The 12,674-nt window shown below is 33.7% G+C and overlaps 1 protein-coding gene across 1 annotated transcript; it reads right to left on the minus strand.

The window, feature by feature from the left end:
- Nucleotides 1-1,668: 1,668 nt before the first annotated feature.
- LOC133198902 (histone-lysine N-methyltransferase PRDM9-like) lies at nt 1,669-12,288 on the minus strand. Its single transcript, XM_061334828.1, has 9 exons — nt 12,133-12,288; nt 11,833-11,995; nt 9,821-9,997; nt 8,563-8,597; nt 5,573-5,627; nt 5,042-5,106; nt 4,597-4,791; nt 3,386-3,623; nt 1,669-2,433 (listed from the first exon to the last, which is right to left on the minus strand). The coding sequence occupies exons 2-9, from the start codon at nt 11,870-11,872 to the stop codon at nt 2,009-2,011; spliced, it is 1,230 nt and encodes a 409-aa protein (XP_061190812.1). The 5' UTR covers nt 11,873-11,995; nt 12,133-12,288; the 3' UTR covers nt 1,669-2,008.
- Between the last annotated feature and the right edge of the window lie 386 nt (nt 12,289-12,674).

Raw genomic sequence — 12,674 nt, forward strand, 5'->3', positions numbered from 1 at the left:
ACACGTGGTCTGTTTACACGGAAAAAAAATTCGCATGTCTTATATAGGACTGCAGTGTGTTTGCAATCAGGTTTGAAGTGCAAAAAATTGCATTTAATCTACATAACAATTTTATTCAATTCATTAATTACCATAAGAATCTTTGATAAAATGAGAGATCATTTCCTTTTGTAATTCTGTCCATTGCATAAATAAAAATTCAAGCTCATAATTGATAAAGATTAATTACTTTAAGGCTAATTAACCAACTGGCGCTATGGTCGACTTGTCTTGTACTGATTCCGTGTAATTCCGTTCCTGGTTGAAGTCGGACATGATCGATGGTAATTAACACACCTGAAGTCAGGTGAACACAGGTGAATACAGGTAATCGTGATTGTAGTGCAGACACGTCAGTACGTATCACCACACGGTAGTTAATGCTATTGTTTTACAGATTTTGTAAATGTAAAAAAAATTCTGTCCCGCTTATCACATATTGAAGTAAATATATGCTTACTGAAGAGTAAACAAGGTCAATAATCCAATAAACAAAACAAAAAGGGAGCAGAGCAAGCACGGATCCCAAGAAACCAACGGAGATGGGATCAGGTGCCGTGGAGGGGTAAGCATCCCCTGTCGACCATTCACGCCCTTTGAATTGAACATATGCTAGTGTCTAAGTCAAAAGGATAAGACACAAGTTCTACAACTAAGATATAGTCTTCTCCTCATACAGAATTTTATAAAATAGCCATAATACAAGTTAGGGATGGGTACCGCCAAAAATTTCGTATCGTGATATATCACGATTTCCCCCCAAAAATACAGGGAATTTTTACTACAATTTCAAATGAATTTCTGTAATTTTTTTCCTTTAAAACAAATACGCTGTAAAAACATAACTTCACTTTTTTTCATTTTTATTTATATACATGTGATAAAAGGCCGTAGTTGGATGCCGTAGTTTCACTTTTTTCAACATTTTTTAGACTTCCTGTAATTTTATTTAATAGTTCGAAGAAATAAATCAATAATTTCTGGAATTTATAATCATGTACCAAATACCGGTATTTTAGACTCCGTATCACGATATATACGTATCACGCAAAAAAAAATCGCGATATACCGGTATATCGATTAAATCGCGCATCCCTAACACAAGTACAATTATTTTCAGTAACAAATCAGTTAGTAGTGTTAAAGACTGAAAATTCTTGACACTCAAAATATAATTCTATATATAAAAATTAAGATTGTTTAGAAAATCTACCACATTCTTTAAAAAAAAGTATGAATAACTTTAAGAATTTCTTTATTTTATTTTGTTGGCCAGTCCTTTGTCTTCATGGGGTAAATATTTTAAATGTATAGTTTTTCAAACAATTTCAAATAGGCGACCTTGCTTTGACCCGCCCCTTTCCTGCATTATATATAACTCGGAATTATGACACTAAACGCCATGTCAATCAGGTCTAAAAAAGACATGGATTTCCGAGATTCTGAATAAATACTGAACACTGTGTTAATCTTGTCTGAAAGTGAAATGTGAGAATACGATGGAGCCAGAACACCCTGAAGCTCATAGCAATTAATACTGCGTATGATTTCATATCGACATTAAAATATTTTTTTAAGACGGGACTAAAAAACGCTGAAATTCCTTGATCCTTGGTCCCTTTTTGCTAGTTATTATATGGTAAATTTTATTTCATTACAAAGACATGTACATGTATATTTATATATAAATAAAGAATTAATAATGTTAAGAATAATGTCTTCCTTTAAAAATGTCCAGTGTAATACTTTAAAATAAATCACAGTTCTATGTTTAAAAAAAATGAAATAACATATTTCAAAAAATAAATAAAACGCTCTCTCTCTCTCTCTCTCTCTTTCGCTCATTCACTCAACCTCTGGCTTATCCATTCTATCTCTCTCACTCTCATTCTTTTTCTCTGTGTCTGTCACACTTTCTTTCTCTCCAGAACATAACCAACAAAATAAATTAAGCAAACACAAGAAGACTCTACACTGAACCATCACACACTACTTCCGGTTCTAATCGATCCTCACTTTTTAATGGCTTCATGTCGCCTTCAGCTAAAATTTCGGAGTCTATGTGACTTGAAGTCGTGTCCCCTGTCTCATAATCCCTGTAATCAGGATCGATAACGCCATCCTCATTGTAAGTTGTTCTATCCTCACATACATATGGAAGATGTAGTCCTTCCGGTCCGGTAAAATATCGATAGTCCTTCTCCGGAAACCATTTCCATTCGCTTCCATTGTACATCAGAACGAGGCCAAATGTGTTGTCGACAACGTCAGACGCTGCTTCCGGTATCCAGTTCATGTATGTGACGGGACTTCCGTCGTTGTAGATCGTTCGGTCCTCCTCATCAAACGAGAGGACGTTTACCCGGATGTTAAAAATCCCTTGTAGATCCGACTCTAGAATTATACAAAGAAATGAAAAGACATTAAACCGAAAAAAAAAATAAAAATGGACGTTTTAAAAAGGAAGGAACTAACCACAAAGGATTGGTTTAGCATGTTCATAAATGTGAGTTCTCGTAATTCCATTTAAAGTGACAGTTAAATTGCAATTTACAGGTTTAATTAAGAAAAAAATCAAATTAATCTTTGGCTCTACAATCTCTACAATCTCAAAAAATTCTTTAACTTTTGTGTGATGTGAATAGGTTTTTTTCCGGATATTTTTTTTTAAAAAACTCTCGTAGTAATTAAATGATGCTGATATAAATCAAGGTTTAAATTCAAATTAACCTATTAATTTTAAAAATAATAGCTAGCGCAGCGAGGCGGCGCGAAGCGCCGCTCGCGTAGCGAGCTCCATAGACAACGTGTACGAACGGAGGAAATTCGGGTTGATATCTGCACATTGTTCAAAGAAATTTTTATCGTCCCACGTGAAAATATTCCATACTCCCAATAATCCTTTGCGGTGCATAGCAACATAGTGGCTTAAGCATAGCAACAATTTACTTGATGAAAATAATAAACAACGATTTAATTCAATTTCCATGCCATAATTGGCCACAAAACTATCGTTTGTGTCCTTGGTACACACGACTTTGTATGTGACGTCATATTTTCGTCACTTAAACGAGTCGGTTATTTCTGATTTTGTCGGAAATATCCGAGAAGTTAGAAATTTCGATCCCGATGCATGGGAAGTCTGCATATACTTCAATAACGGTTTCAAAAAAAAATATGAACGACACACAGTAAACACGCGATAAAAGTGTAATGAGCAGAATGTAAAACGACATGTGAGAAGATGTGTAGAGTTATAGAAAATGAACTGCGCTCGCCCTAACGGTTTCACCGTCGGGCATATTATTTAAATTCAAATTAACCTATGTTCCTAGAAAACAGATACCTGGGTGAACTCGGCTGATTTTGAGATAATCTCCGTACCCGTCACCATACCAGACAAACATCTCACTTCCGGGATAAATATCTCTAGTAGTCATGTACAGGATCAGGCCTGCGCACGACACAGCTATTACGTTCTCCTGTTCCACATTTCCGGCACAATTGATCCACCGTAACCAGTTACTGTTGGCCGGATTTCCGGCGTCTATGACGTACATACCCTCCGATCCTACCTTCTCTGTCTGTAATGTAACGTAATTTACTGTACTAAATACCCAACTGTTTGCCATTCGGGTTTACTGTTGAATTTATGCAATCACTTGACGGTGTAATCCGACGTTCCGGAACACCACACTATGGTTTAACGTAGTATACATAAATGACGTTTTTATTCCCGCGCATCAAAACGTTCTTTGACAAATTGGTTTGTTTAATGGATAAAAGTTATGTAATTGATCCAAAAGGTTTCCTTTTATTATATTTTGCTAGTTGTAGAGGGGTATATAATAAATTTATCATTATAACAGTAACTTGATCCAAAGAGCTGCATCACATCTCGTTGACAGGCGCGGATCATCAGATCAAACTGGACGCTTGGCGTGATACAGCTCTTCGGATATCAAGTTACTGTTATGATAATACATATGTAATGTAATGTATAAAAATAATGCAATGTAATGTTTATATAAAAAAGCATATTTATATACTCTATCGCAACATTTTTTTAGCAAAATACAACGATAGTCTGTCATATAATGAATAATTTTGGGAAAGTAAAAAGCATAATCTAATTATCTGCTGAAATGTGTGTTCTAGAACTTATTAATTATGCAAGAAACATAAACCACAGCCCACTTTTTCATCCAATCAGCAATTGCTAAATATTTGGATAAGGAAATTCACTTAATTATTAAACTTTTTCTATGTTCACATTCAATTGAGTTTTTAATCGACAGCTTTTTGAAACGAATACGAAAGAGAAAAAGGTGCCATTATGGCAGAACTTTGAATCGGACAATGAAGAAGTGGATTATACGTTCTAAATAATATAGATCATAAGAAATCAAATTAAAGCGTTTAAGAAAGGTTTGTGTCCCACCCCCTACAACCCTAACCCGTCTTAATCGATAGAATTTGCTAAATATCATCTAACTATTAAAAATAAGAACAGGTGAATAAGTCAGAAAACCAGATTGTAGAAGATTGACCTCTGACCTGCCAGGAGTAAAGGTCATCGTCTTTGTGGTTGGTGTGAATGAGTCCCTCGTAACTTCCTATGATGGTGTGTTTCGGTACAAACCCCTCTGTGAATCCCCCGAATCCAGCCCCCGGGATCGTGGACAGCTTGATACGGAACCCCTCTGGGGTGGTGTGGTTGGCGCGATCCTCCGGGTTAGAGCCCAGCGGGATCTGGAATGAGGAGCAAAACAACAAACCGTTATAAGATTATATTAATTTAAAAAAGAGAATGCCCCCCCCCCCCAAAAAAATCAATAACCAAATGTGGTAGGGATCAAATATTAAACAAATATTGTTACCTAAACAATATACCTCTAGCTTTGATTCGGACATGTATTTACATGTATTCTATTATTAACTTAAAAGGCATGCTAGATGAGTTAGGCTGCAGGCATTGCCTATATAAAACCTTTCCATATACCTTTGCATTAGGGATAAACGTGTACGACTTGGATGTTTCTCCGTTCTTTTTATAGTCCTCGCAAACTGAAACAAAAAAAGATGACATGATTTAATGTCTGACGCTTTGATTGGTTGATTAACCTCTAACGCTTTGATTGGTTGATTTAACGACGTTACATATTTCGCTTAGGTTGTGTAATTTGGCGTTTAACGGATGAATTGGTCCGGATGATTTTCTTAAAAAAAAAACAACAAACAAACAAATAAATAAACAAACAAAATTGATTAAAGTCTGCTACCTACAGTATGACGAAGATAATACTTGTATACTTAAATCAAGTTTTAAGCGTTTACAAAGATTTGCAAAAATAAAAAGATAAAAAATCATAATTATTTTGCAATTTGCAACAAATAATACTATCTTAAGAGTAATACCAATAACCCCTCCCCTATCAAGTATGTCTTTGAAAAAATTCAGTATACGAAGTCCAGAATACAGTATACGAAGTCCAGAATACAGTATCCTTCAAGACCGGAAGTAGATACTTACATGCGGCTGCGTCGTTGTCGGTGTTCATCAGTTCTTCGAGAGATCGCTGGAGAGCCTAAAACAAGAGAGATAATTCGAAAATAAAATTCTGGATAAAAGTCAAATCAGTAAGAAATGCCTTTGTCACATTTATAAAGATCAGCGGCGGATCCAGGAATTTCATAACGCGGGAGGGGGTGCAGTAGAAGGTAGGGGTTCTGGGGGCTGATTTGAAGCCCCAGCGTGTCCAGGGTAAAGTCCTAGTGGGGGTCCGGTGGCCCCCGGAAACTGACGAATTTTTACAAATGAGAGGTGTTTTTTCCCTTGATTTTAGGATCAACAAAATGTCAGCAACAAAAAAAAATCAAACGGGGAAGGGGGGGGGGGGGGGCGGGCGCACTGGCGCTGGGTCCACCTTAGAAGATGGAGCCTTACCATATGCCATTCTTTAAATGAAGAGTTACGTCTATTAAAGGTTCTAATTCCCTCCTGTTCTCTGCTTTTCAATAACAAGGGCACGGCAAAACAGACCATTTCCCCCCATTTCCTTCCGACATGATTGTAGTTTATACGCGATGAACTGATCTGTTGTTAACAATATCATTGTTCTTGATCTTGGGCATTAGAATCAACGAGTATTATTTCTTTTCTTTCATTTTTTTTTTAATTTTTAATTTTTTTTACGTCAAGCATATCTGTTCGACGAGTATGAGAGCGAATGGTAAAATACAGTCACTGTGTATTTTAATTTACATATAATACTACTTTTAAACTTATTGCTGAATTATATTTTGACCTTTGGCTCCGCAATCAATAAATTTCTTGCGCAGTCCATCTTGTACCCCTGCGGCATGAGACTGAGAGATCAAAAGATACCCTCTGAATGAGTTCTACACTTTTATTTACACCAAACATACATGTATATCTAAATTTCAATTATTTGGCCTCTTTCATCTTTACCCTTTTCACCCAGGCCCGTAGCAACGGTTTCAAATCAAAAATGGGGGGGGGGGGGCTCTCCAAAATATCTGACAGGCCAAAAAATAAACAAAAAACAAAACAAAACAAAAACCTCAACAATCCAAAAAGTGTGTGTGGGCGGGAGGGGCAACTTCCAAAAATAATCTTACAAGAAAAAAAACCAATTAACCGTCCAAATCCACGACTTTGCCAGTGCTCGAACTTACAGCAACAAAGCAAGGGGGGGGGGGGGCAACCTGCATCCAAAGGAGACTTTACTATAGTAAAATGCTATACTCAGAAAAATGTGAAAGGGAGGGGTGGGGGGAGTCCCCAGGCCACCCTGCATTCTACGAGTTTGTCACAATTATAAAGATAAAGTTCCATTGGTCCTATATATTGTAACCACATTTCCAATGGAAACTTTTTTGAGCTTTGGTCTTTTTATGTTTTGACCCTCTGGTAATCTGCCACTTCCCTAGATAAAGAGTGAGACTAAACAGCAATTTATGTTACATTTTGTCGACAGTAGTGTTTATGATTCACAGAAACTCTGACCTTGACCATTGACCTTTTGACCCTTAGATTAATTTCTTGTTACTTCTTACTTTCTAGCAAGCCTGAGCCTAAATTATCAAATTAAATACAATATCATAGCCACAACACTGTAATAGTCCTATGTGCGGAATTTTGACCCCCCTCCCCCTTGCAACACTGTTTGGAGGGGATAATAGATTTTAAACAAAATACTTATGTAGAAAGTCAGTAGTTAATATGATAAACAGTATTTTATGCAATAGGACCCTTTCATATGCTCGTCATTTATTTATTTTTAATTTTAACAGTGTCCTCAATCAGTATGATGATTAATACTGTTGAATTATTGAGTTAATTAATAAAAAAAAACAAAACTGTGCAGTTGAAAGCGTGCAGTTATTAATGAATATTGGAAGAATTGAATAAATTACTGCTGTTTCCTCATTGAAGGAATATGGAATCAGAGTCGGTTTTTTTAATACCATGAATAAATTTGGGAATGATTACCTAAGCGTTTGTTAATTACGTACCGGAAACAACCTTGGACCGGCACTAAAGGAGAACATTCATTTAAAACTAGACGGAAAAAATGAAGAAACATTTTTCTTTCTAAATATTGATGATATTTCTAGCATTCAGTTGGTAAATACACAATTAGCGTCAGTATTTGAATTTATCAGTTAATTAAATTTATTATTCTAGGTTCTAAAACTCAGAGACATCTGTGTTTTTAATGATATAGAAAAAAATAACTCGTCATTAAGCCATTCCCAATTAGGGAATAGTCTTACAGCGATAAAAAACGACACATATTTTAAGATTAACGCGATAAATAATTATAAGATTAAGGTTTAAAGAGTTAACTTTTTATAAGATTAATGTATTATTGGACAAAAGTATAATAGGATTAACGTATTATAAGATTAATGTACATGTATCATAAGATCATCGTACTAGAAAGTTAAGATATAATAGGATTAACATATTATAAGATTAACATTTTAAAGATCAGCGTACTATAAGATTATTGTACTATAGGGTTAACGTATTATAAATTTACCATTTTATAAGATTAACGCATCTTAAGATCAACGTATTATAAGATTAATGTATAATAAGATTAACGACTTATAATATTAACGGATTATAAGATAAACGTATTATAAGATGAATGACATATAAGATTAACGGATAATAAGATAATCGTATTATAAGGTTAACGTATTTTAAGATTAACGTTTTATAAGACTAGTGTATCATAAGATTAAAATATTATAAGTTTACAATTTTATAAGACTAACGTATAATAAGATAAACATATGATAATTAACGTATTATAAAATTTACGTATTACAAGATTAATGTATTATAAGATTGACCTATTATAAGATTAACGTATTATAAGATTTACTTATTATAAGATTAACGTATTATAAGAATTACGTATTATAAGATTAACGTATTATAAGATTTACCTATTATAAGATTGACATATTATAAGATGAACGACTTACACTTCTATCCTGTTGAAGGCCAAAGAAATTCATATCTGGAAAAGAGAAAAAAAAAATCAAAGGACTGACGGACAGGATTATGGGAAATATAGGATCTATACATGAAACCAGTGCAAGTTAAAAAACTGGTTTATCTCAAACTTGGGTTCCTTATTTTTTTTCCCAAATTTTCAAGAGATACTGTGCAATCCTTGTGTCTCTTGAAAACAAAAAACTCAATGAAATGTAAAGATAACAAATAGTGATCATTCTTTAAGTCCATTTAATGTTTTCCATCCCTAATAGGACCTACTTCTCTATCCTTATACATCCATCACGTATATAATACTCTGATATTAATTCAAAGCATTTTACAGTAGGAAAGGATTAACCAAAAGAAAGTTTCAAAAAAGTTTCAAAAATGTAATTAACAAAGCAGTAATTAATTAACAGAAATTGCATTGAAGTCTATGGAGACACGCGATTTTTTAAAATAAAAATTCAAATAATATGAATATCAATAAATACTGTGGTGGAAAGATGCATTAAATCATTAGAAATAGAATGACAATTGAAAACATTTTTTTTATCGTATAGATTTTTTAAAATTGATTTTCTTACTTAAAAATAGAGAGAGATAACTCTTCAACAAAGGTCAAGGTCATAAATTAGGACACGTTCCATTCTTACATGCTTATAGTAATGAATGGAAATTATGTCTAAATATACTGAGTATTCCAACCGTACACATCTGTTATGTATTCAAATTCATTGTATCTGAGGCTATTAGGGATGGAATACCTTCAGCAATACAAATTATGAGCAGAGCCAACAGAAGCCTCTGAAAACAGAGATGAGATCAGGTACCATGGAGGAGTAAGCATCCCCTGCCAACCGGTCACACCCGCCTTGTGCATCTTAAATTCAGTGTGAAAATAATATTCTAACAATTCTCATTCAAATTGAAAGTTTTCGACTGCAATATTGATATATGTTGAAAGTTTTGTCTACTAGATTAAAATTAAGGCGTCGAAATAAATCAGATACACTGGTACAACTCCTTGTAAACAATGAAATGAATTATATAGACTTCATTGTCATTGACAAAAGTGAATGATAAAAAGGTCTCATGTTCATGTAATCGGAAAAGTGAATGATTTTAGAGTGTGTTCTTTCAATCTTAAGTTTCAGAAAAATGATGATCATTATTAAAAACAAAAAGATATTTTCAGCGTTAAATGACAACTTATTGGATTCATATTTCTACAAATAACCTCACCTTCAATGAACTGAGTTAATGCCCTTTCTTTTTGAGCTGAGTCCAGAGTAACAAGTTCCGCCCCCTGTCGGTCACACTCACGTGATGTGTCATACATTCCTACAGGTTGAAGATTGAAAGAAAAACACCAGTTCTGCACCTGCGCAAAACCATCTCGACAAAAACCGGAAGTTACATCTGGACAAGGAAAACAAAGATTTTAAATGTTCCAGTAAAACAAGTTTTCATTTTGGCGCAGCTGCATAAACAGATCTTGAAAAAGAGAGTTACCTCTCAAATCGATATAAAAGAATCATTTCTAATAACAATTTGTCTCAAAACTGTTCCTGTATTGCATACTTTAGTTTTCTTGAATTCAGATTTTATGGACTAAAAATTAAACCCTCGTGATTACAGGAAAACATAGTTCAAAATAAAGTCAGTTGAATTTAACGTTTGATTGTTTCTCTGCTTTCTCATTTTGCTTAAAATAAAAAAAAATTGCTTTAAAGCTTATGATAGTCCAAATAAAAAATATGTTATATGCACGCAATTGCAGCGTAATTTGCGGACCAAAATTTACGTCTTTTATATAACGTGACTATTTTACAAAGGAATTAAAGTCACTGTTCCTATACAAGTACGAGTTATCCCTCTTATCAGATGGTCAATGAACCTTAAATCCCTTTATCGTACTTGTATATATAAGGTATGTACATTGTTTTATGTATGTTAATCACCTTTTTTGACATTAATCATATAACAGAAGTGACAAGCCATGTATAATCTAAAGATGGATTATTTCTTTCACGCTTGTCTTATTTTGTTCATTAAATTACATTACTGTAAATCTGGTTATTCAAATTAAAATATTGATTAACGTTTGGTTATGATCTGTCAATATATTCAGGAGATTCATTTTTTGCCTTCATCTAGTTGGCTTTATGCTAAAATCTTATGACATTATGCATTATTTTAATTACATATTTCGCCACTTGTTTACATGCAGAGTTTGGGCACTATGTATCTTTCTCTTCTCATTAACTCCTTGAAGTCAATAACAAAGTTTACTTCTCCAAATTCTGAGTTACTTTTTTTTCAATTTTACCAATGTGCAGTACTTCAGTTTCAACAGAAGTAGGAAGGGATAGTTTGATGAATTTATTTGTTTTTGATCCATATAAAATATTCGAGAAGTAGCTGAGTAAATTTTTGTATCCTGGCCGAACATTCTCGTACATTGTCTTTTTTTCTACTTCCCATAGTTGATTTGAGCAAGGGCGCTGCGACGAGGAGCATCCCCTCGCAAATGAGCATATCGATCCCGACTTAAATTATTATTTGCGAAACTTAAAGTTACGCACGAACTAACCAACTCACCAAACCAGACACACACATGCGCGTTAATGCATCCCCTCCAACATCGAAATGATTATAAGCATATAATATCATTATTTGCTTATATAAATGTATCCAAAAGATTGTGTAATTATTATGATTAATGGGACGTTCCGTTTCTTTTAAATTGCACTGTTATGGTATTTGTTATTTATGTATGTATGTACTAATAATTATGACATCGAGTACAAGTTTTTCCCCTAAAGAAAAATACGTATCTAAATCACACTATTTGGTCATCTTTTTATGAATAAAATCTTGCATCGATTCTAAATAAAAACATATATACATAGAAAGCGTGCCCGCCAGAGATAGTTTTACCCTAATGGCCGCAATTATATGAACATTAGACGATCCTCTATCAGCCCAGCACAGGGTAAACGCGGATGTTACAAGTTCATTATGTGTTGCTGAAATTGGACAATTTATTCAACAAGAACTTCTATATTTCTCTATCCCGGAAAGTTTTATTTTTAATCTACGGTCGTTTGGAATTTGATAAGGTATTTTGATCAACTCAAAAGTGAAATATACTTGTCGGAACATAACACCAAAAGAGTAACCAGCAAGTTCAATTATATAGAGAATATCAGCTAAGGCTTAGAAGCTTAATAAAAAATTAATTAAAAACTTACCTGTTAACAAAGAAAGAATCGAAAGTGAAAACAGCATCATTATTTTCCCAAAGTTTCGTAAAAACAAGCTACGTCCGTTTTGATTCACTAGCAAAATGTCTGGAACAATGATTTGGGGATTTGTTTACCTTTTTTTCCTCTTTCTTGATTTTGTACGCTTGTACTATCAAAACAGAAAAAAAGAATGTTTGAAGAAAACCTTGTTGTATCTATTCCATCAGCTCTCAAAACAAACAAACAAAAAACAAAACAAAACAAAAACAAACAAAAAAAAAAAAAAAAAACAAACCCAAAACTCACCTTTTTTTCAGAAAGTCCTTGTTCAAACTTGTTTCTGCGATTAGGCTAAATCTAGTGCAGTGGATTTATCTGAGGCTTTGAGGAGGAGGAGGAGGAGGATTTCCTGTTCCTTTTCCTGTTACAGCAGAGTCTGCCCAGTCTCCATTCCTCGTTCTTTATCCAGAGATTTCTTTGAACACTCTTCAAACCACCTTATAAAAAAGAAACGATTTAAAATATGATAAGTGTTTTTTTTTTTTCTCACCGTCTAGTAAAACATAATGTTTTATTTCAACGTCAAATATTTAAAGTACTGTATTAAATTAATTAATGCATAAATTAATTAATGAATAAATTAGTGGCCTTGTGATTTTTAAGATAGGTCCCGAATTAAATTAGCAAAGGTGACATAATTCAGGTTCGTGTACACATATAAGCAATGTTAAACGTCAAGTTTTCGATTTATCATTTCCATCATTTTTTAATTCTTTTTAACGACAGGAACCATGCAAATGCATGTTTTATAACTTACACTGGTGAAGATGAAAAAGACTCTACGCATA

Source organism: Saccostrea echinata, unplaced genomic scaffold (assembly GCF_033153115.1).
Source record: "Saccostrea echinata isolate AGI-Se365-2 ecotype Australia unplaced genomic scaffold, CSIRO_AGI_Sech_v1 ptg000033l, whole genome shotgun sequence".
Taxonomy (NCBI): domain Eukaryota; kingdom Metazoa; phylum Mollusca; class Bivalvia; order Ostreida; family Ostreidae; genus Saccostrea; species Saccostrea echinata.

Coding starts and splice junctions, on each gene's coding strand:
- LOC133198902 (XM_061334828.1), bottom strand. CDS start 11,872: ATGATGCTGTTTTCACTTTCGATTCTTTCTTTGTTAACAG. Junction 8,598..9,820: donor ATTAACTCAGTTCATTGAAG/GTGAGGTTATTT, acceptor TCTCTTTTCCAG/ATATGAATTTCTTTGGCCTT. Junction 2,434..3,385: donor AATCAGCCGAGTTCACCCAG/GTATCTGTTTTC, acceptor GTATAATTCTAG/AGTCGGATCTACAAGGGATT.